The sequence below is a fragment of the Labrus bergylta genome, chromosome 10, assembly GCF_963930695.1.
Source record: "Labrus bergylta chromosome 10, fLabBer1.1, whole genome shotgun sequence".
NCBI lineage: Eukaryota > Metazoa > Chordata > Actinopteri > Labriformes > Labridae > Labrus > Labrus bergylta.
The window spans coordinates 27,400,082-27,423,218 of NC_089204.1; the positions used below are offsets into that span (position 1 = coordinate 27,400,082).

The 23,137-nt window shown below is 42.2% G+C and overlaps 1 protein-coding gene across 3 annotated transcripts in view; it reads left to right on the forward strand.

Moving 5' to 3' along the window:
• Positions 1 to 23,137, forward strand: part of psme4a (proteasome activator subunit 4a) — a 35,517-nt gene that overhangs the window by 8,513 nt on the left and 3,867 nt on the right. For all 3 annotated transcript variants that reach the window (XM_065959861.1, XM_020632779.3, XM_065959862.1), the window contains 39 exons: positions 1,557 to 1,706; positions 3,355 to 3,418; positions 3,502 to 3,576; positions 5,072 to 5,194; positions 5,283 to 5,375; positions 7,694 to 7,959; positions 8,107 to 8,293; positions 8,396 to 8,485; positions 8,590 to 8,654; positions 9,187 to 9,337; positions 9,429 to 9,527; positions 9,616 to 9,685; positions 9,810 to 9,877; positions 9,998 to 10,213; positions 12,425 to 12,582; positions 12,670 to 12,765; positions 13,098 to 13,153; positions 13,244 to 13,300; positions 13,422 to 13,477; positions 14,318 to 14,416; positions 14,530 to 14,592; positions 14,673 to 14,768; positions 14,875 to 15,006; positions 15,103 to 15,312; positions 15,787 to 15,923; positions 16,090 to 16,143; positions 16,230 to 16,359; positions 16,754 to 16,835; positions 16,948 to 17,101; positions 18,135 to 18,204; positions 18,305 to 18,430; positions 18,521 to 18,673; positions 19,419 to 19,523; positions 19,625 to 19,716; positions 19,804 to 19,935; positions 20,031 to 20,239; positions 20,493 to 20,578; positions 20,711 to 20,839; positions 22,351 to 22,506. In XM_065959861.1, the coding sequence (XP_065815933.1) occupies positions 1,557 to 1,706; positions 3,355 to 3,418; positions 3,502 to 3,576; positions 5,072 to 5,194; positions 5,283 to 5,375; positions 7,694 to 7,959; positions 8,107 to 8,293; positions 8,396 to 8,485; positions 8,590 to 8,654; positions 9,187 to 9,337; positions 9,429 to 9,527; positions 9,616 to 9,685; positions 9,810 to 9,877; positions 9,998 to 10,213; positions 12,425 to 12,582; positions 12,670 to 12,765; positions 13,098 to 13,153; positions 13,244 to 13,300; positions 13,422 to 13,477; positions 14,318 to 14,416; positions 14,530 to 14,592; positions 14,673 to 14,768; positions 14,875 to 15,006; positions 15,103 to 15,312; positions 15,787 to 15,923; positions 16,090 to 16,143; positions 16,230 to 16,359; positions 16,754 to 16,835; positions 16,948 to 17,101; positions 18,135 to 18,204; positions 18,305 to 18,430; positions 18,521 to 18,673; positions 19,419 to 19,523; positions 19,625 to 19,716; positions 19,804 to 19,935; positions 20,031 to 20,239; positions 20,493 to 20,578; positions 20,711 to 20,839; positions 22,351 to 22,506 (4,555 nt within the window). The remainder of the gene's footprint in view (positions 1 to 1,556; positions 1,707 to 3,354; positions 3,419 to 3,501; positions 3,577 to 5,071; positions 5,195 to 5,282; positions 5,376 to 7,693; positions 7,960 to 8,106; positions 8,294 to 8,395; positions 8,486 to 8,589; positions 8,655 to 9,186; positions 9,338 to 9,428; positions 9,528 to 9,615; positions 9,686 to 9,809; positions 9,878 to 9,997; positions 10,214 to 12,424; positions 12,583 to 12,669; positions 12,766 to 13,097; positions 13,154 to 13,243; positions 13,301 to 13,421; positions 13,478 to 14,317; positions 14,417 to 14,529; positions 14,593 to 14,672; positions 14,769 to 14,874; positions 15,007 to 15,102; positions 15,313 to 15,786; positions 15,924 to 16,089; positions 16,144 to 16,229; positions 16,360 to 16,753; positions 16,836 to 16,947; positions 17,102 to 18,134; positions 18,205 to 18,304; positions 18,431 to 18,520; positions 18,674 to 19,418; positions 19,524 to 19,624; positions 19,717 to 19,803; positions 19,936 to 20,030; positions 20,240 to 20,492; positions 20,579 to 20,710; positions 20,840 to 22,350; positions 22,507 to 23,137) is intronic.

A 23,137-nucleotide genomic window follows, 5' to 3' on the forward strand; every position in this document is an offset into this window, starting at 1 on the left:
AATTAAATATTTAATAATAGGATATAACAGAATTGTAATAGTGTGAAAAGCCCAGCTGGTCAAGAAGAAACCCCTAAATGTTGGTTATATATCGGATGTTGTTGTGGCCAAAGAATATCAGAAAGGCTTCACTTAATAGCTTCACCACTCTGCAGTTTTGGTGCCACAAGCAGGTCCCTGATTTTGGCCGTCATCGTGTTGTGCCTGTGCAGATATCTTATGAGAGCACTAGGACTCGTCACTCTGTTTGCACTTAGCAAGATAATCCTATTATCTCATCTAATTTTGTCTTGTGTGAGAGAGATTCCTGTTACGGTGAGAAGGGAGAGTGACTCGTGGCGAGCCGCTGAGACGCTCAGCTGTGAGAGACTTGGTTGGAAGTATCCGTCTTTTTCAAGGTGTCCAGTGGATTTGGAGTGACCTGAAATAACCTTCTGGGTTTACACGAGCACATAAGGAAGCATGAAAATACCCCCACGTGAGACTGTAATTCCAATGGAAATACAGGATTTACACTTACACCTAAAATGTGCCAGGTGTATGACTTCTACAGCTTACACACATTATTCCCAAGTACATTTTTTTTAAGGTCTATTTTGGGGCTTTTTATTCCTTTTTTTGGACAGTGGATAGTCTCAGAAAGCAGGGAGAGAGAGAGTGGGGAATGACATGCGGGAAAAGAGCCAGGTGTCAGATTCTAACCCGTGCCGTCCCCTTGGAGGACTATGGCCTCTGTACCTGGGGCGTGCACTAACCACTAGAGGTGCCCCCAGTATTAACATTTTTCGAGGGAAGACCGGTACAATGGGCTAGCAGGGCTTAGCCCTTTTGTCTTGTACACTACAGATAATAACAATAGTCTTCAAACTTATGGCAGATTGTTTCAAATTTTTATGGAACCCAGAGTAGCAATGAGACCTCTAAACGGGCTTATTATTGACAGACTATGCACTGTAGCATCCTCTCCCATCCACTTCCGTAGTGTGAAGGGATGGCTGTCGCTCAGTTGGTAGAGTCGGTCATCTCTCAACCAGAACGTTGGGGGTTCAATCCCCAGCTCCTGCAGCCGCATGTCCGATGTGTCCTTGCGCAAGACACTTAAAAGTTGCACCCACTGCTTCGTTGGCGGCATGTTAACGAGTATGAATGGATTATTTACTTATGGTCACTCTACATAGCAACCTCTGCCATCAGTGTGTGAATGTGTAGGTGTGACCTGCCGTGTCAAAGCACTTTGAGTAGTCAGAAGACTAGAAAAGCGCTCGCAAGCTCAAGTCCATTTATCATTCAAAGGAGTGACAGCTGTCATGTAACTAAGGGTTTTCATTAAGTCCGACAGGGAAGTCTGGTTGTCAGTCTTGCATAAGTTGAGTGTTCATGTGTGTGAGGATGTGATTTGTAAGTGACCTAAGAGGCTTTCCATCTTTGTAGTACCATCTAAGCTGCTCTGCACGTTTGGAGGTCGTTTATACCTATTCATAAGCTTACAAATTATATTAATAACATTCTCGCCATCCATGCCTTAAAAAACTGTTGTTGTCTCTTCGTTCATACAGATACTTTTCAGAGTCTGCAACTCAGGAGATGTTGGATGAGTGGAGGCCGCTCCTCTGTCCCTTTGATGTCACCATGCAGAGAGCAATCAGCTACTTTGAGCTCTTCCTACCCACAACCCTGCCTCCAGAGCTGCACCACAAAGGGTTCAAGTAAGAAACTTCTCATCCTCTCCTACGTACGGTTATGACCCAAGCTTTCGCTTTGTAGTGTAGCTTTTCAGCCTTGAGATCCGGTCCGTAGGAGAAAAAAATGAATGAATCACAAGTGGGGATGTGTCAGTTGTGTATAAAGGCAGAGGATCCCGACATACACGTCATGATGCCAGCCATACAGAGATGCCTTTGTGAAAATGTGAGGGGGTGTTTCCTGTAGTGAGAATCTAAAGCAAGTGCTGTAAAAATAACCAAACCCCAGCTCCAATTTTATGTTCCCTTAACAAAAAAGAATCCAGAAATACACATGGGTTCCTGTTACTATTTTAGTATTTTTATGCCTTGTTAAAAAACAGACTTCTTTTATTTTTATTCCATATTGTCTGCCTCTCTCTCATCTCACTGTGCCAAAGTGTGGAGATGTAGTGAGTGAATTCTTAGTCCACTTAATGCTGGCAGAGAATCTCTTCCAAATGTCAACGCCGACTTAATGCCTTAATAATGTTAGAGTGCTGAGCTGATGCAACAAGTAATGATCTCTGTCTATCCTTCTGAAACAGGAGGACAACAAAGCACGTTTCACCCTCAACTTCCTCCACTTTTACCCATTGACATTATTAGAACTTTACTTATAATTAACACCAAATAGCACACATCTTTAGGGGCAACATCTTGGAATGTCATAGAAGACGTCAGGGCAGAAACCCTTTTCCACCTTGTCAAACTGTCCCGTGGTCTAAATGAAACATCTGTGCTGTGCTTTGGTCAAAAAATAACATGAATCAAGCACCAGAGGAGCTCAGAGCGCCCCAAAACATGTCTGTGAAGTTTCTTGTTCTAAATCCACTCTGGTCATCTATTTGATCATGCCTATAAACCCATCTATTTCAGCCCTGCTCACAACATGCTGTTTCTGTGTCTGTACCTTTAAATGTAAATGAGCTGTGTCTGACTACGCCCCTCTCTAGAAGGGCTTGGGTGTCTCGGGCTTTCTCACTCCATGTCCTATTGTTTACGGTAAGAATGCAGACTCAGAGGGCAGAACAAACACCTAGCTATGGGAGTGTCACCCACCTGGGGGAGGGGTTACTGCCCTTTGTGATGTCATTAAGGGAAAATCTCGAGACAGCCTGTTTGAGCACACATTTTCTGAAAAGTGGTGCAGGCAAAAGACGGAGAGGATAGGGGGTTTTGTAGACAGACTAGGAACACATACTAGTGTTAGAAACCCGTGGTAAAGTGCATTTTGCATAATATGTAAACTTACCTTGTAGGGGGGCGCCCCATGCACTGAGGAAATAGTCCTTGTTGCATCGATCGTGAGTTCAAATCTGACCTTGGCCCTTTGCTGCATGTCATCCCCCTCTCTCTTTCCTGCCAGCTTTTCCTGTCTCTCTTCAGCTGTCCTATCCTATAAAGGCAATAACAGCCCCAAAAACAGCTAAAGTAAATCAACTTGTAGATTAAGTCCTTATGAAAAAGTATGCACAGATGTACTTTTTGAAATAGTCAGTGAGGAGGGTAAATGTGAAGAATCTGCATTGTGAAGGATATTTCCATTTGAAGCACGTCTTATCAATGCCACAAAACCTGTACTAAGAAGGGTTGTGTTCTACCGTTTGTTGTCCTTTCTTTTGTCTGACAGGTTGTGGCTCGATGAGCTGATCAGCTTATGGGTGTCTGTGCAAAATCTTCCAAGCTGGGAAGTGGTGAGTTGATCAATTTGTCTAAAAAATGTCTCAATAACAGTATTTCTTTGTTCCTGCTGTCAACATGTCCTTCTTCTTTTCAGCACCTGGTCAACCTCTTCGCTCGCTTGGCCAATGACAACATCGGCTACATTGACTGGGACCCTTACATCCCAAAGGTTTGTTGCAGTTTTTTCTCTCTCCCACTCACTACAGTGTTTCAAACTTGTTTTGGTGTTTGTGGCACATGCTCTCGTGTGTGTGCTGACCTCTGGATTTTTGGCTCATGGTGTGCGTTTCATCATGGCCTCTGCTGCTCATCAGAGAAACAAACTCTCAGGTTTCCTTGTTGATGATTTCTTGAAAGTCTCCTCGTGATAGGAAGTGGATTGCATCATGCTTTCATTTCTGCTGAATCACTGTTTTGATCCTTTCCTTTTTGACAACAACAGTATGTGTAAACATAAACAAGGACACTCCAGAGGCCACTCATGAGGGATTAGTGAGGTTACTTAAGGTTTCAAGCATGGTTTTTTAAGGGTTCACCAAAGGGTTCACCTTATCCAGGTGCATAGCTATGGTAACTTGTGCTGCACTCCTAACCTGCTCTGCTTAGTTTTAAAGTAGAGAGACAGTTGTAATGGACCCCTCTCCAGCTTTAGATCCAACTCTGGGTACGGCTAAAAGACCCTCTACCTGATGACCTGAGAAGGTCGGGTTGTAGACTGTGAGCAGGTCAGAGAGTCAGAGCTGTCGACATTCTGGTTATTCTATTCTGATTTTCAAAGTTCACGTCCGATTCCAAAATCAGGCAGAGATTTCTGACTTGTATTCAGAGACCCTGATTTTCAGGTTTGTGGCACATGCTCTCATGTGCTAGTCATTTCTTTAGTGAGAGGAAAGGCGAGTGTTCAGCGACCAGAGAAGCATTTTGACTTCCATATGGAGTTTTTCTATTGAAGAAATGTGTTGTTTCCTTTACCAGTATCGTCCTTCAAGGATAGTTAAGCCTCGTTCTTGTTCTTATGAGATATTATTGGCATACTCACAGCGTCTTATTTATCACACCTTTCTTATCGACACTGCTTTGTCTAAAGCTGAAAGATTAAATCCCAGTCGTTCATACACAACATTAAAGCATCTCAGCAACAAATTGAAGAAATAAAATACACAAAGACATAGGTAGGGTAACATGTCTCTCACTTTAACATCATCTTGAGGATATATATCAAGCCTATGGGACGGTCTGACAGAACTGGCTCGGCAAGACACTGTATCACGTGTGCTGTTTAATGTCATTTCTCCTCTGGAGTCTTATATCAACAACTTCAGCTGAAGCCATCTGAGTCTTGTGAATCTTTCTTGTGTGAAGTCAAGTATCTAGAAATTCCCTCAACAGGAATTAGAGCTGGATCATCTCCTGCCTTATAGGAGCAGGGATATTGTAGGCCCAAACTTCCAGATCAGATTCAGAATCAAAATTTTGGATGACCATACAAGAAAGAAATATGTAGGAATATGTCAATTATATAGCACAAGGGTGAGTTCAGAATTCTGATGGCTTGAGGGGAAAACTGTTGCTCATTTGCTTTGGATTATCAAAATGATTAGACATTAGAATATATCAGAATATCAGAATCTCAGAATCTAATTGTTCTGTCTTTCTTATTTCAGATTTTCACAAGGATTTTGAGGAGTCTGAATCTCCCCGTGGGTACCAGTCAGATGATGGTGCCACGGTACGTCACCAATGCCTACGACATCAGCCATGTGGTACTCTGGGTGTCTTCACTTCTGGTAAGTTGATTGCAGATAAATTAGGTGTTTGGTGAAAGTAAATGCTGCCATAATAATCATGATCATGTTTCTCTGTGAACATTTTTAGGGAGGACCCAGCAAGCAAGCTCAAGAGCAGCTCAGTGGCCTTTTTAACAGCATCACGTCGTTCTTCCACCCGTCAAACCATGGCCGCTGGTTGGTGAGTCTCCTCTTACTTCTTTTGAAAATCAGAAAAGAAGAATACAGAAAAAACAACAAAAATGTCATCACATAATAACAACTGGATTAAATGTGGTCAAAAGCTAGCTGGAAAAAGACGAGTCTTAAGGAGCTTTTTAAAAGCGAAGCTTCAATCGAAGATGCAGAGCGTAATCGCAGAGGAAGAGAGTTCCAAAGTGAAGGAGCCACAAAATTCAAAAGCACGGTCACATTAAATGAATTCAGACTTTTTTAGTTACCCTTAGGGATGCATCTGAGGAACAGGGCGATTGGGCCATTTCAGCCTTGTTGGTAGACATCAACCAATCTGCAAATAGTGTGGCATGCCTTGATGTCACTAGATGATGTGCATCTGCTGTGTTGCATGCAGTTAATGTTGGAGGAAAGAAAGTCACTTGCTGGAAAAAATGTGTTTGCAGTGTGTGAGTCTTTAACTGTCTCTGGGAAAGTTCAGCAACATGCAGTTCATTAAACGAGATCCGGAGAAATTTCAAAAAGAAGGACTGCTTACAACTGTTTAAATACATTAAACCACACAGCTCATTTGAAAAAAATATGCAAAGACATACAAAGTAATGAAAAAAACAACAACATGGAAATTGGTCAAATTGTTATCTTAAACTCTGGTATCGTTGGCTGCTCTGATTTTCACAGTTGGTGCACCTTGAAGTAAGGTCTGCATGTCAAACATTTCCTTCACTATTTTCTGTTCTATATTGAAAGTAGCAAAATAGCAGATAAACATGGGGAGGGGGATGTGTGTGTATACATGTATTGTTTTTTTTGGTTATAAAGTGTTCAGCACTCTCACTCTGTGACACTCCAGTTTATCAGAGGCCTGTTGGTGTGGTTTATCACATGTGGCGGCCTCTTGAGTAAACAACCTCACTGATGTCATTGAAGTGTTAACCATTTGCTCAACCCTTCATTTGAACCAGGAAGTGCACAACATCCTGTTTTTTTTTCTAATTGAGACCAGCCCACTACAGGCTAATATTTACTGTACAAAACAAACAGAAAAACACAAAAGACCCTCAGGGGGAAAATTCATGTTGTTCATGTAAAGTCTGTGGCTTATAGTAAGAAGTACAACAGCAAACCTCTGAGCCTTATTATGTCCTCTTACAGATCAAAAGTGGATCTTTTCAAACTCACACAGCTGTCAGATATATGTTTAAAAGTAAACATTAAGAGAAAGTCTCACTATGAATGACAGAATTATAACAAAGATTTAAAAACTATAAGAATCATGAGTCATGGTGGTTTGACTCCTACCAAGTTTCTTTTTTTTTATAACTCACCCTCAGGCTTGTTCAAACTATAATCCAGCGTTATGTTCACACTGCATACCGTGGCACATGCCGGCAATATTTACAATTACAGAAGGCGTACACACTCGTCATCGTTTTTCTAGGAAGCTTCCTGAATCACGTCGGCTGACGGGGTTTACATCAGCTCTGACTTCAGAAATAACAAGGGGACATGTGAGTGAGACAGTTGGGATGCTATTAAAGGTCAGTGGGCACAGAGCCACATGCCTTTCTGTTTTTGAGGACCCCCCCACCCCCTCCCTTGAACTAGATATGAGGCAGCAAGTCAGCGTGTCCTCATACTCGTACCTTTATTTTCGGCTGTGGGTTTGTGTCTTTTATAGGCTGTTGCCTGGATACATGCGAGAGGCTCATTCACACAGAAGTTGTTTTATTATATGTAAACAGTGTTTTGCATTCAACCAGGACCAAGCACCACTGAGGTCGAGTTAGATGACACAATGTAACTTAGATAACCAAGAATACCTGCGTCTTTTCAGATTGTTTTATTTATTATTTAAACTGCTAAAGGTACAGTTGATTTTACACAGGGAGCATCATGCAATGTGTTAAAGACATTTCACCCCTCTGACAAACACCAAGAAAAACACAATTTAGGCTTTGACGACAAACTTAAATAATACAGTCTTTTGGAGGAGACATTTCTTTGTTTTCCTGCAATAAAAAATAAAAATGTGTTGTCGGTTCGTCTTTCCACTAAATGATAGAAAAGTATTGGATGGTTGAATCGATTTGGACTAGGATGGTTAAGGTGTCTCAATAATGCTACCAGTATAACTAAGAATGGTCCCCATCCTTAACTGTGACTCTTCCAGTAGTTAAAGCTGTGTTCACATTGTCCTGGTTTGTGTGTCTGTGATTTCCACACAACACACTCAAAGTCTTCATTTGTTCAGACTTCATGGAGGCACACCTTCCACCCCTTTGTCATGTATTTATCTTTCTGTCCCTCTGTCCTCATGTCCAGATGAAGCTCATGAAGCTGCTCCAGCGTCTCCCAGCCAGCGTGGTACGGCGGCTGCACCGAGAGCGCTACAGAAAACCCACATGGCTGACTCCGATACCGGACAGTCACAAGCTCACAGAGGAGGATATCACAGACTTTGTGGAGAGTATGATGCAGCCAGTTCTGCTGGCCATGTTCAGCAAGACGGGCAGCCTCGACGCAGCCCAGGCCCTGCAGAACCTCGCTCTAATGAGGCCCGAGCTGGTCATTCCCCCCGTGCTGGAGAGGTAACTACGGAGTTTCAGGGTTAAATCCTTTATGCAAGATTTTCTTCTACTGATGATATATATAGAATTATTTTAACTTTAGATAAGAGACGAGGCCACATTTTGAAATGAACACAAAGCGCTCATTGTTTTCTGTCTCTACCTCAGAACTTACCCAGCTCTGGAGACTCTTACTGAGCCACACCAGCTGACTGCCACCCTGAGCTGCATGATCGGAGTGGCACGGAGCCTAGTGTCAGGTGGGCAGCGCTTTCCTGAGGGGCCTACTCACATGCTGCCCCTCCTCATGAGGGCACTGCCGGGCGTGGACCCGAATGACTTCAGCAAGTGCATGGTATTCATACCTTTCTTCTACCTAAATATCCAAATGTTTCTGTTTTGTGTTTTTGTGTTAAATTCCTTAAATCCTCTTTAAAATTCATCCCTGTTCCCGCAGATCACGTTCCAGTTTATTGCAACATTTGTGACCCTTGTGCCTTTGGTGGACTGTTCGTCTGCCTTACATGAAAGAACTGACCTGACAGAGGTGAAACACTAATACCTTTCTCGCCTCTTTGCATAATTGAATGGAAATTGTTAAATGTTTCTTATGAATACATTTTTAATTATTACTTTTTCTGTGGCTTTTAGGTGGAAAGAGAGATGTGCTCGGCCTCAGCAGAGTTTGAAGACTTTGTGCTTCAGTTCATGGACAGGTGCGTGACACTCTGATGAAGATAAACACTCAGCTTTAAAGACAAGACAATCATTTCCAAATATTGTTTCCAGTGACATAGTTTAATAGAAATAAAAATTGCAGCCATCTTTAGGTTGACTGATAAACACTTTCAATAAAACTTGTCTGAATCTGTCTCAGGGCGTTTTCACACCTAACCTGTTTGGTTCAGTTACAACAAACTCGAGTCCGTTTGCACTTTGTTTGACTGGTGTAAAAGCTGTCGATCAAACCTGGGTGCAGACCAAAAACCACACAGACCGCTTGAAATTGACCTAAATACAGGAAGCGTTGCGCTTTTTCAGATTAAACCAGCTACCTTATCCAGTGGTGCAGTGCATTAACGGGTTCTCACACATCACAGAACCACATCAATATGATTGGATCATTGACAGAATCTAGAAACGATAATTGCATTAAGAAGTCTATTTCACTGTTTTGCTTAAAGAGCAGGCCTCATAACCTGCAGCATTTACCCCGTTCAGTGCGTCATCAAATTTCCCTCCCCGCAGATGCTTTGCCCTGATAGACAGCAGCACTCTGGAGCAGACACGAGAGGAAACAGAAACAGAGAAAATGACTCATTTGGAGAGTCTGGTAGAGCTCGGCCTTTCCTCCACATTTAGCACCATCCTCACACAGTGCTCCTTGGACATCTTCAAGGTGAAAGATCTGTCATCACACTCTTGTTCTCCAGTTTCACATCTGTAATTTACACTTAAAAGAAACCATTTTCCCCCGTTGTTTCTAACAGGTTGCTCTGGAAAAGGTGTTCAACTTTGCAACCACAAACATCTTTGAGACGCGTGTAGCTGGGAGAATGGTGGCTGACATGTGCAGAGCAGCAGCCAAGGTAAGTCTCATCCACTCGGACTCTACTAAATGTGTGCAAAAAGCGCCAACCTTCACTATCTTCATCACATACGCGCTTCTGTTTTCAGTGTCACCCCGCAGAGTCACTCAAGGTGTTTGTGCCACACTGCTGCAATGCCATAAACCAAATTGCCGTCAGTAAGTGCTGACCTGACAGTCAATTGCTTTTCTATGAGGAGGTTTTAAAAAAAAAATGCATGACGTGCGTGTTTTTCCTTTGAGTCTTTGTTATTTGTCTGACACACACTTTTATATTTAACAGATGAGGAAGTGTTGAATGACGAGGAGCTTGACAAGGAGTTGTTGTGGAATCTCCAGCTGCTGTCTGAGGTGATTTAACCCGCTCACAAATCGCAAATTTAACACTTCCAGCTCCTTTATTTACCAACACCTTCTACCTGTTGTTCTGTTCCTCACTGTATTTTTCACTCTTTGCCCTGTGCTCCTCAGGTGTCTCGTGTCGATGGCGATAAGATCCTGCCTTATCGTTCTAGCCTGGTCCAGATTTTGCAGTTGACCCTCCACCTCAAGTGTAAGCAGGGCTACATGTTAGCTTGCAACCTGCTGCACCACATCCTGCGCTCCACAGCCCTCATCTACCCCACGGAGTATTGCAGTGTGCCAGGAGGCTTCACTCAGCCAATCAGCGACTATCTTCCCATCAAGGTACTGTTATTGATTGGTTGCACATCTCATGAATGCCCACAAGTCTAATGAACGAGCTTCTGTGATGCTTAGCGCATGCTTCTTCTTCTTAATAAGCAATTTACTTCTGGAGAATTTCAAGAATACAAAAAAACAAGTAAACTTTAATATGGTTGAGGGGCCCCAGTAGCCTAGCCTCGTGTACAGAGGCTGTAGACCTCAGAGCAGGCGGCCCCGGGTTTGAATCAGTGCCTTCGCTCCCTTCCCGCGTGTCATTCTCTGGTCTCCCTCTCTCCCTGACTTCTGACTCTATCCACTGTCCTATCTCTAAAATAAAGGCATAAAAATCCTAATTAAAATAAAAAATGATATGGCAACCGTAGCTATAAGAACAACAGTTTCTCTTTCAGAGGTACACAAGTGTGTTAACATGTAAAAAAAAAAAAAAAGGCCTGGAAGAAATAACCAGCAATGTGCTTTACATTGGACCCACATCCGTCCTCTCCTTTAAAAGCTTCAATACAAGGTCGCAGATCTGATGAAACACACTTCCTCTGTCATCATTATAAAATCTTTCCAAAGTGTTCCCCTTTTCTCCAAACCACAAATCCCCCAGAGCGGGTTCAGAGTCCATTTTCCAGATATGCAAGATTACCTTGTTTACAACCACCACTCCAGACAGAGCAGCCAGTTTTCAGTGCTTAAGGACTGAAGTTAAGGAGCTTGCTGTTGGTTTTAAAATAAAATAAAAATACTATGACAAACATTTGTCTCGAGGTTAGCAGCGGACCAAAAACACTCTCTGTGGCACCCTCTCTGACCCGGTCTGATTAATCGTCTCTCCTCTTTAGATGGTTAGTCAGTGAGGCGGACTATACTTTGATCCCATTAAGTGTCTTCCTGGGTTGAAGCATGGACAGTCGATCACTTGACTGGATTACTGTCTCCGGCTACAGAAAACAAATGTCATGTCTCTGTCATGGTGACCAGTTTGCCAGCCGTATCACAGGCTGAGGGAATGTTCTGTCTCAGCTGTAAATCAGGCTTTATTGAGTCAAAGTTGTAGTGCTGTAAATTAACTGTAACATGTCCTGGACATGCATAAAGGGGTGAATAACTGGTGGCGCATTGGTTAGGGCGCGCGCCCCATGTATTGAGGCTGTCATCTCGATCGGGAGGCCCGGGTTCGCCTCTTTCCGCATGTCCTTCCCCACTCTCTCTCCCTGGTTTCCGACTCTATCCACTGTCCTATCTCTGCATTAAAGGCACAAAAGCCCAAAAATAAATCTTAAAGAATAAAAGTATGGCACACTTATCCAGACCTCACAGGGTCATAGGCACCGCAGGTGTCTGCATGATTGACAGGAAATGCCATAAAAGCCAAAAATAAATAGTTATGACTATATGACATATGAATTAAATGATAAATTGATTTAATAATAAAAGAAAAAGAACATATACGGTAAAAACAAATTCAACAATTGCATAACTCTTTCTGATCTTTCAACAAAACAAATGGCTGGGTGTTGAGACTGAACTTGCACTGGCAGATAGTTTCCGCCCTTTTAGGTATATTTCCACTTGTTACTTGTTATGTGATCAATAAAGATCAGAAAAAACTGAATTTCCTGATTTTTCCCTTTTGTGTTATGTGTTTATAGAATTGCTCGGATCCCAGCAATTCAGGGAGACATGGGCTGGTATCAGGGTCTGGACAAGAAAAATTAAGAATTTGACTAATTAAAAAGACAGAGGACAGAATAAACAAAGTAATTATGTGGAGCAAAATATTTAAAGGTCCAATATGTAAGATATCTCCTGAATCACATCATAAAACAACCTTATTATATGATCAGACATTAAGGAAACATGCTATGTTGAAGTGCTGGCTTCTCTGACAACAATGCAGCAGCCAGTATGTCCTCCTTCTAACTTTAGATTCTGCTCCTGAATGCTCTGGATTTGTTTGGACCAGAGAAGGTAGGCACTTTTTTGCCTAAACCAACAGGTGTTGTTGGCAAGCGAACTGGTTCAGATATACCTGACCTATAAAGTAATCCTGCAAAGTTTAAATTCAAAAAGTACTTCAAACTTTGAAGAAGGTCAAAACTGTGTCACAAAAATTAAAATGTTTCACTTTAGTTGTTGGTGGTAATGCAGCCTGTTATATGACACATGATATTTAGTGATGTTAAAAACTATAATCTTGCTGTTTGTTTTCGTCCCACGCAGGATTGGGGTCGGCCAGGGGACCTGTGGAACTTGGACATCCGGTGGCACGTGCCCAGCTTGGAGGAGACGTCCTTTGCTTTTTATTTACTGGACCTGATCCTGCAGCCTGAACTCCAGCGCCTTCAGAGATTTGCACAGGGGGAACAGGACATGGGCAGGTAAAGAAGACTGAATGTTCTCAGTCTCTCTTGCTTATGTTGTTTAGCCCGATGATGTAAATATGTAATCATGTATTTTTTTTCCAGGGATGATGTCCTGCAGAGCCTGACAATCGTTCAGCACTGCCTCCTTGGAGCTGGAAGTCTGATGCCTCCGTTGAAAGGAGAGCCCATTCCTGAACTGTAAGCAGTTCACACACATAACTCTTTACTGACAACAACAAACTGAAAAAGACACGACTGGTTGATATTCCTGAAAGTCTTCTTTAGAAAGATAGTAAACCGATGTGTTAAGATGGCGGGCCAAATTGTTTGTCGAGCTCAAATTCAATAAGTGGTAGAACTGTAGAGAAACCTTTATCCACTGCTGAGCTCATATTTCATTAAATTACATGGATCAACGGCAACTGAAAGTAAAGTCCTTACTTATGTTTTAAAGCAGACATTTGATTTCTTAGAGATGTGTCCTTACTGAAGAAGTTAATTTGGCTGTGAACCTGCTTTTCCTCCCGCAGAGTCCACAGCATGGTGAACCTGGATGAGACCAACCTCTACACAGGAATGCAATATGGTACAACAATAACTTCAGAAGTATTAATAGATTATTAATGTTGTGTATATTATCTGCTGCTGTAGTCTAATCTATTATCTCTTCTTGCAGATGAATCCCGAGAGAACTACAGAGATGCTGTGTGTGGTGTGATGAGACAGCTGCTGCGTAAGTGTTTACAGACTGTTCTAAAGCCACATCACTCCTCAAGTTGTTTTTTGACATTCAGCTAAACAGGCACGCTCACATTTTACTGCGGGTCTCTGATTTCCTTTAACCCGTCTTGCAGATTACATCCTGGAGCACTCTGAAGATGACACCAAGTCTCTTTTCTCCATCATCAAGGTAGGCAAGAAATTACACAACACGTCTTGATACAAAGTGTTAAATAAAAAATAAATCAAAACACTCGCTCTCATCAGCCACAACAATGCATTGCGTATTCTGTGTAGAACATGCTGTAGGCTCAGGTCGACAAATTCTCGATACCACGTGTTATTAAAAGATACAATCTCCATTTTTTGAATCAATGAGAGTATCAAAATGAACAGAAGCTTTAAAAACAACTTCAGATTTTTAATCATACATTTTTAGAGGTTTATTTTTGGGCTTTTTATTTAGAGACAGGATAGTGGATAATATCAGATATCCGGGGGAGAGGGAGAGAGAGAGTGGGTAAAGGAGCCACAGGTCGGATTTGAAGCTGGGTTGCACACTTGAAAGAGTGTAGCCTACACACACACTAACCACTAAGCTACCAGCCGCCTCTTTTGTCATATTTGTAAGACAAAGCTGCCCTAAAAGAAAAAAAAAAAGAGAACAGTCTAAATTGCACAAATAAATTGGCAACTTATTTGTGCAGTTTAGACTGTGCAGGAGTCTTCCAGCATTTTTAGGTCATTAAAAACAAGAAATTACAGAATATTTGGTGCCAAGGTCTTCTGCTTTTGTTGATGTGGAATCAAAACAGGTATTGGAATCGACTGATTTTTTTTTTACTGAAGTCGTATTGAAGTTTAAAATAATCTGGTTTCAAGACGACCGAAGTGCAGCCAGATGTTATCACTGAATTTATATGAAACACATTTGCTGTTTTGAATTGCTCAAAGTCTCCAAGCACTCTTGGCAATAGCCGATTTCCTGATCTTACCACTAATCTATGTCTTTGTCTGCGATACTTTGCAGATTATCAGCGACTTGTTGCATTTCAAAGGCTCCCACAAACACGAGTTTGACTCCCGCTGGAAAAGCTTCAACCTCGTGAAGAAATCGATGGAAAACAGAGTGAGAATCTACTTCTGTTCTATTGTTCTCCCTTAAGCTGACATTCGATGTGTTATCTAGTGATATCTGATGCAGTAAACTGACAATTATAATACCTTGTTTTGTATTTGCAGCTTCATGGCAGAAAGCAGCACATCAGAGCTCTGCTAATAGACAGAGTCATGCTCCAGCATGAGGTATGTCATTAATAGAGAGAGTCCCAAATGAGTCGTTGTATTTGACCTTTCATGACTCCTAATCTTTGTTTCATTATCAGCTGCGAAAGCTGACGGTGGAAGGATGTCAGTACAGAAGCATCCACCAGGAGCTGATGAGAGACCTGTTGAGGCTTTCCACGAGCACCTACAGTCAGGTGAGTTCTGCATTGAATAGTTTTACTGTAATCCCAGTTATTACAAGTCGTGTTTTTGAACTTTACCGAGGCCTTTTTTTTTTTTTTTTTTTTTTACCTTTTCTAGGTCCGCAGCAGAGCTCAGAACGTGTTGTTCACTGCGCTGGGAACGTATAATTTTTGCTGCAGAGATCTGATCCCTCACGTCCTGGAGTTCCTCAACCCGGACAACAAAAGTGTCACACAGCAGCAGTTCAAAGTAAACCAGTCCCCTCCTGAATGTACTCTCTTAACGTATAAACAGCAGCTTAATGTTTTCAAAGAACACAAATAAACATTCTCCGTTCGTCTCCAGGGTGCCTTGTACTGCCTTCTGGGGAACCACTGCGGGGTGTGCCTGGCAAATTTGCACGACTGGGAGTGCATCGCGTTAACGTGGCCCGCCATTGTCCGCTCCGGCCTCAGCTCGGCGATGTCCCTGGAGAAGCCCTCCATTGTACGCCTCTTTGATGACCTCGCAGACAAAATCCATCGGCAGTATGAGACCATCGGCATCGACTTCTCTGTAAGTGAAACAATTTGACAAATGGTTCAGAGTGTTGTAAACACGGGGATATCTGCCTAAATTAGTCTCCTCCCCTCCCACATGTTAGAAACATCAGTGTTGAGGGGGCCTAGTGTTTAGGGCGCCCATGTACGGAGGCTAAAGTCCTTCAGTTGGGGGACCCAGGTTCATGTCCGGTCCGTGGCTCCTTTCCCCACTCTCTCCTCTGTTTGCTACTCTATCCACTGTCCTATTGCATGAAGGCAAAATGCCAAAAACAAATCTTGGCACACACTAGGCAAAGTTGCCTGGTTGTCGGTTTTGCGGTTTAATTTGTAACAAATGTTTCATGTCAAAGTCTTTGTAACCTGCTACTGGATGCTTTGAATTTCTCTCGGGATCAATAAAGTATTTATCTATCTCTCTAGAGATAGAGTCTACAGTTAACACAAACAATGTCTGGTACTTTATGTGAAATCTTTTCATCCTTTTTAGATTCCTGGTGAGTGCTCTGCTGTGGCCAAACAACTTATGATCACTGGGAATCCTCTTCCTGAGGAGCCTGTCCCCTCAGAGGACGAAGCAGCAGAGGGTCTCAAGAGGCAGGAGCTCAAGAACTCAGAGTCTGTTCAGTAAGTTCAAACCTCATTACCACACCAAAGACCCTGCAGCTCAGTTAAACACTTGTTTAGTGTAAAGTGGTTTGACTTGATTCTTCAGGTGGCTTCATTGTCTCTCAGCCTTCAGAAAAATATTACAAACATGCAACACTCATATTCATTTTCTACGTTTTTGCAGGAAATACAAACAGCTCATTGGTGATCTGCTGGAGACCATCGACAACAGGAACATGTAGGTTAATTTAATCCTCACTTCATATCATGAAGTTCATATTTACCTATTGCAATCTGTAACGCCTGCTTTGTTTTACGCTTCAGGCCTTGGAAGTTCGAACACATTTCGATTGGCTTCCTCTCGTTGCTCCTGAGAGACGACCACCAACTCCCACCGCCTGCTATTACGTTCTTTGTCAAGAGCCTCAACCACGACTCCCTCTACGTCCGCAAGGTGGGTCATACACACAGAATGAGATATCAAGTTGTTGTACTTTGATTTCCTACAGCTTATTGGTGCAAAAGGATAGTGTAATATAAAATGTAATTGTTGCAGCAGCACAAGAGTCAAAGAAATCTAGTGATCTTTTAAAGTACAAACATTAATTTGATCATTTAAATGATAATGCAAACTGTATTCCTATACCGTGCATCTTTCACTTATTTGGTACGACTTCTGTTTGGAGATTTCACAGGAAAAATGACTAAAATAAACTCAGAAAACTCACATGGTTTAGTAACATTTCACTATGATTGAAGTCAAAACTGCAGGATGGTATTGCACAGTGAAACCTGTCCCCTTTTGTCCTGTGGAAATTTTGACTGAAGTGTCCTATTTTCTCCATTAGGTGGCGATATCAGCTGTTGCAGGAATAATGAAACAAATAAAGAGACCTCACAAGAAAGTCCCCATCAACCCCTCTGAGCTTTGTAAGCATTGTTAAGTTTTGGCTCTTGTGTAATAACATGACGGTTAATTTTCAGACGTTTTAAAGATGCAATAGTAAATTATTTTTTAAAATCTTTTTGTACATTTTTGTAGGTGGAGACAAGGAGCTAAGCGATATGGTGGCAGGAGACCGTAAAGACAACCAGTGGCTCCAGTATAACAGCAGCAACCTGCCACGCACTCAGAAGGACTGGGACGGCTGTGTGTTTGTGGAGAAGACGCACTGGGGATACTACTGCTGGCCAAGGTGCTCATTTTATTAATAGTGATGTCAATCGCCTGGACTCCTCCCTTTTGGAGGTTTATTAGGCATGACTAACTGGGAGGAGACTCTGGGGTAGACCCAGAGTTTGCTGGAGGGATTTTATAGTCTTGTCTGGCCTGGGAATGCCTCAGAATCCCCCAGGAGGAGATGGAAAACGTTTTTGTGGAGAGGGAAGTCTGGGTTGACTTACTACACTTGATTCAACCTGATCTCGGATAAGCGGAAGAAAATGGATGGATGGATGGTGTCAATCTATTCAAGATTTAATCTTGATTAATCACTGCAGAGGTGGTGATTAATTCCAAATTTAAAATACCCGTAATTCTTTGAATTTTAAAAATACTCAAAATCGACCAAATTGAAATGCAAATAAATCTACTCACAGCTTCTTCCATCACAGTTTAAATAGCTGATTTGGGATTTTGGGCTGGAACATCAAATTTCAAGCAGGGGTATCCCAGGCTGCCCCTTTGGATCTGCCCCTGCCGCCCAGTTAAAATGACCATCGCTCTCACCACTACGCATACAGAGGCTCCTATTACGGGACGTTATGGAAGCAAACATGGGATTACTCAGAAAGCTGTGTTTGCACTTTGGATATTTTTTTGCCAGATGTTGCCACATGCCCAACTCAAGCTCATACACATGTTTAGACAACCGAGAATAAAAGAGCCAATGAACAGCTTACTTTGTTCTCATGAGAGCTTACTACAGCTCTGATTATTTGATTATCTGATTTTTCAAAGAAGGTAAAAAGAGACTGGAGTCTGCTGTGCAGTATTTATATTTCACCTATAATCACTGTGGTTAATTTGCATGAAGAGGGAAAGTCATGTGCTTAATTTGCATAAAAAACAATGAATGCAGTGAGGTCTCTAGATGACGTGCATTATCATTGACCTCTCTGTTTATAATGCACTGATGGGGTTTGTTTGTTTTTTGACTGCGTGCTTCTCTTGATGTCGGTCTAACCAAGTCTCACTTTTTAAAATGACCATCACCTCTTGTTCTCTAGAAACCTGATGATGTACGCACCGCTGGAGGAGCAGCCCAAACAGAACCTGCCCAGGGACGAAATGACGGAGGTAAGTGAAGAAATAATTGAGATTAAAACACAATAGATGACATGAGTTAATGTTGAATGTTGACCTTGTGTTTCTAAATTCATGCCTTTCCTCTTCACAGCGTGAGCAGATCATCTTTGACCATTTCTCAGACCCAGTATTCATCAACCAGTTCATCGAGTTTCTCTCTCTTGAGGACCGTAAAGGCAAAGACAAGTTCAGTCCTCGCAGGTTCTGTCTGTTCAAGGTGAGATCCCACAGGGTTATCGTTAAATACAAGGAACTATTAACGTCTGCAGCAAAGACCTTCATATGTTTCCTCCTCCTGCTCTTCCAGGGATTGTTCCGTAACTTCAGCGATGCCTTCCTTCCACTGCTGCAGCCGCACATGGAGCGTCTGGTGGCAGACTCCCACGAGAGCAAGCAGCGCTGTGTGGCAGAGATCATCTCTGGACTGATCAGAGGCTGCAAGCACTGGAGCTACGCCAAGGTACACATGTCAAACTCTTTAAGGAAGGCTGATGGAGGCCTTACACTATTATAATTACTTTCTGAGAACAGTCAGTATCGGGTAATTTCTTGTTTTTAGTTGCCAAAAATTGCAAGCAAACTCCTGCACACTGTCTGAACTGCGTTGGCAACATGATTAAAGTTCTTTGGTACTTTGGTTTCAATCCCTTGGTTTTGAAAATTGTAGAAGTAATGAAATGTTGTCGGACAAACTTTAGTTTAACATGCTTTATGAATCGTGAAACATGTAGACATCAAAGCACTTTCTTCTCCTTCAGTTTATTTATTTTTTTTTTTTAAGGTTTATTTTTGGGCTTTTTGTGCCTTTTATTTGAGAGATAGGACAGTGGATAGAGTCAGAAATGGGGGAGAGAGAGAGTGGGGAACGACATGCAGGAAAGGAGCCACAGGTCAGATTTGAACCTGGGCCGCACGCTTGGAAGACTACAGCTTCCATACATGGGACGTGCGCACAAATCACTGCGCCACCAGCTCCCCCTCCTTCAGTTTAAAAGGCCTCAAATTTTCATGGTTTAGTCATGGAGACCTTTAGACCGGTCCAGACACATTTGGCATCATTTTGTCTGTAGGGGAGGGTCAGGAAATTTGAATTTATTTAAATAAACATTTTGTAAAACTGCAGTATTCTTTTATTATGTTCTGGCTCCCCAAGCTGCTTTTCAGAATGTTTTCCTGAATTGAAATAACTTTGTGTTGTTTTACAGGTCGAGAACCTCTGGGAGTTGTTGTGCCCTCTGCTCCGTACCGCCCTGTCCAACATCACAATAGAAACGTATGCAGACTGGGGCACCTGCATCGCCACAGCCTGTGTAAGCTTCTGCTCGGTTTACACCCATCACCTAATCGTCTTTTTAAACTTGTATAACTTATTCGTTCTTCCGTTTGACTCGGCTGTTTTCATATCGTACAGGAGAGCAGAGACCCACGCAAGCTGCACTGGCTGTTTGAGCTGCTTATGGAGTCTCCAGTCAACGGAGAGGGAGGGTCCTTTGTTGATGCCTGGTGAGTAGAGAGGCTGCAGCCTGATGCAGATATTGATGCCTCTGAATAAATGTGTTGATTTTGTGTTTTTTTTTTTTTCTTTCCAAGTCGTCTGTACGTGCTGCAGGGAGGCCTGGCTCAGCAGGAGTGGCGTGTTCCAGAGCTGCTCCACAGGTTGCTTCAATACCTGGAGCCAAAACTCACACAGGTCTACAAGAATGTACGGGAACGTATCGGCAGGTGAGTTTTCTTTTAAACAACCCTCCTGAGAGTGAATTTCACTGTAAAATGTTTTCTCGTCTCATCTTATCGTCTCTGATTTGCTCTCCTACCAGCGTGCTCACGTACATCTTCATGATTGATGTCAACCTGCCGTACACTCAGCCCACCACCTCCCCGCGCATCACGGACTTCACAGAGCGGATTCTGGTGCAGCTGAAGCCTCTGACCGAGGGCGACGAGGAGATCCAGAATCACGTCGTCGAAGAGAACGAGGTGGGGGAGCAAGATGAGCGGACGCAAGCCATCAAGCTACTCAAAACAGGTCGGTCAAAGTATCACATCAACCACAGTAAATGTTGTGTAGTGTAGGAATGATTCAAACTATTGGAGGGAAAGGACAGTGGATAGTCAGATGTTTTGCATATATTACTCTTCAATTATTTTTAATTCTTTGTAGATTTGACTCTAGGAGCAATGACCAAAAGATCCAATGTTACCTGTACTCTCCTGTACTTTTGCAAATGGCCATTAGCATCAGTTCTGTTAAAATCTTTCCTCTCCTCAAACGTCCGCAGTGCTGAAGTGGCTGATTGCAAGTGCTGGTCGCTCCTTCTCCACCGCTGTCCCCGAACAACTGCGGATGCTTCCCCTTCTCTTCAAGGTGAAAAAAGCCAAAGCTCACTCATTTATCAGTTCCTTGATTTTCATAATTACTTCCTTGATTGATGTTGTCTTAATGTTTACACCTCAAAGGACTTAAATGAAACCTTCCTCATGTTTTTTTTTTTTCCAGATCGCTCCGGTAGAGAACGATGACAGCTACGATGAACTGAAGAGAGACGCTAAAACATGCCTGTCTCTAATGTCTCAGGGACTCCTCTACACTGAGCAGATCCCCATGGTCCTCCGTGTCCTGCAGGAGGTGAGTTATCTGTCCGCTGTGGACATTTCTACCTGCATCAACAATGACTAAGCATTTTAAAACTTGGAAGATAAATAAGCAAAAAGAGAAATGGCTTAGAGACAATCACTTCTGACTGTGACTCTCTGTGGTCTTGTCAGCTGAACATTTCTTTTAAAAGAAACTACTAACAACACAAGTGAGTTACCGAATGATTCAACTCTACACAGGTTCAACCTCTATGTTGGTTTAAAACATGCAGAGATCAAAAGCTCTGCAGTGTTGCACCAGCTTTGCGGACTGTCAAACATAGCCTAAAGTTTATCTACTGCTCACATGGTGTTGAACCAGCTGTGATAGTTACATTGTCGGCGTTAGTTACATCTTCAATCTTACACTTACTGTCCCTCCTAGTCAGAAAAATGATGTGTGATGGGGAATTATTTTGAAAAGTTGAACATCATGTAGGTCGAGGAGGGTTTCACCGGCTGTTTGCCGTCTGTAGTGCGTTCTTGATTATAGATGAAATACCTCATGTATGCACACTGTCTTGTACTCGTGCTTTGGTTTTCCGTAAACAGAGATCATTTCATTTTCAAATATATATTATTATTAAATCGCAAACTGTTATTTTACACTGGCTGTAGATGACGGTAGTAGGCATAGTAATCACCCAATCATAATGCTTTCTCATATTTTACACACTTATTTGGCCAATGTTTGTGAAACAACGTCGGTTAACAGAAGTTATTTGCAGCCGTCAGTCTTCAGAAACGATGAGACACGAGAACAGCATTAAGAAAATCCTTTCATTTATTAGTCATATAAAGTAAAAATGTAATTTTTCTGCAACAATATTTCTGTTAGTTTGAAGTCTCATGTTCTCCTAATAAAGATGAACCTTGCGTCTCCGTGGTAACCAAACTTAAGTTGCAAACTATCTAGTGTCAAAGTAGGGTTTGCAACGACTTTACACTGAAAGTTAAAGTCCCCATGTGATGAAAAACGTCAGATTTTCCTGTTTTTAAATGTTCATTTATCTGCTAAATATATTTTAATGAAGCATCATCTGATTGTTTTTACATCGTCTTCTCTTCTTCCTGTTAAATGTTTCAAATGTCTGATGACTCATCCTGCGCTCAGGCCAGCGGTGTTCACTAATTTTCAATCAATTAAAATGCGCTGTCGAAGCTAATCATCCAATCGAATTAATCCCAACATTTTGTCCTGCCTTCTATCTTGTGATTTGTTTAATCTTGTTAGCCCTGTACATTCTCTCAAAGTTAAGTTTTGTGGGGATTTTAAGAGACAGAATGTACACAGAGCTGGTGCAACAGGATACTGACTTTTTTCATGCTTCTCCTTAAACTGTTTAATCCTTCAAATATTGGATCATTTTTCTAAATAAGTAGCATCTCTAAACAAAGGAGCTCTGTTACAAACAAGGCCCTAAATGCATAGACTGAAGCTCTTGTTGAACAAAAGCCTTGAACTAAAGTGGAATGTGTGTTTTTTGTGTGTGTGTGTTTCAGATCGCAGGCAGCAGCTCCTGGCATGCTCGCTACACGGTGCTCACATACCTTCAGATAATGGTGTTTTACAACCTGTTCACTTTTATGAGCGACCAGAAATCAGTGAATGACGTGCGGGCGCTGGTGGTACAGCTGCTGGAGGACGAGCAGCTGGAGGTAAAAAGGAATTGCTCATTCTTTTAACTGTTATTGTGAAGCTGAAAAAATGTACTCGGACGACGGTGTGGTCACTGGAAGACGTTTTGGAAGACAAGCAAACACAACATAGTCTGATTATATAACCTTCTCCAAAGCTATTGGCCAATGCTTTGCTTGTTTATGCTAGCAGGCTTCACTGAAGTGATTCAGCACTCTCCTCCTGGCTCTACACTCTCTTCCCCTCCCCTCCAGTCATCTAGCTGTTTCTATGGAAACCACAGGCTGCAGTAATCTGTTGCTATGGAGATAACGTCCAGATTGAAGGAGGATGAGAGGGAGAGGAATGGAGTTGAGACAAAGGAGAAGTGGGGGATGGATGGAAGTGGCCATTTTTTTTTTATATATATGGCCTTTTAAACTCACCTAAGCCTAATTTATAAGGCCCTAAATGTATGACAGTTTGATCACCCTCTATTCTTTTCAATGATCTTTATTCAACAAATACACGAGTCCAAGTGATGTTAACTAGCCGACCTTGCTGCCAAGACACACATAGAATATAACCATGTGCCCTAATGGATCTATATAATCTAAGAACCCATTTCAGCTCAAAGACCTGCATTAAACCATTTTTAGAATTTCCCCTATT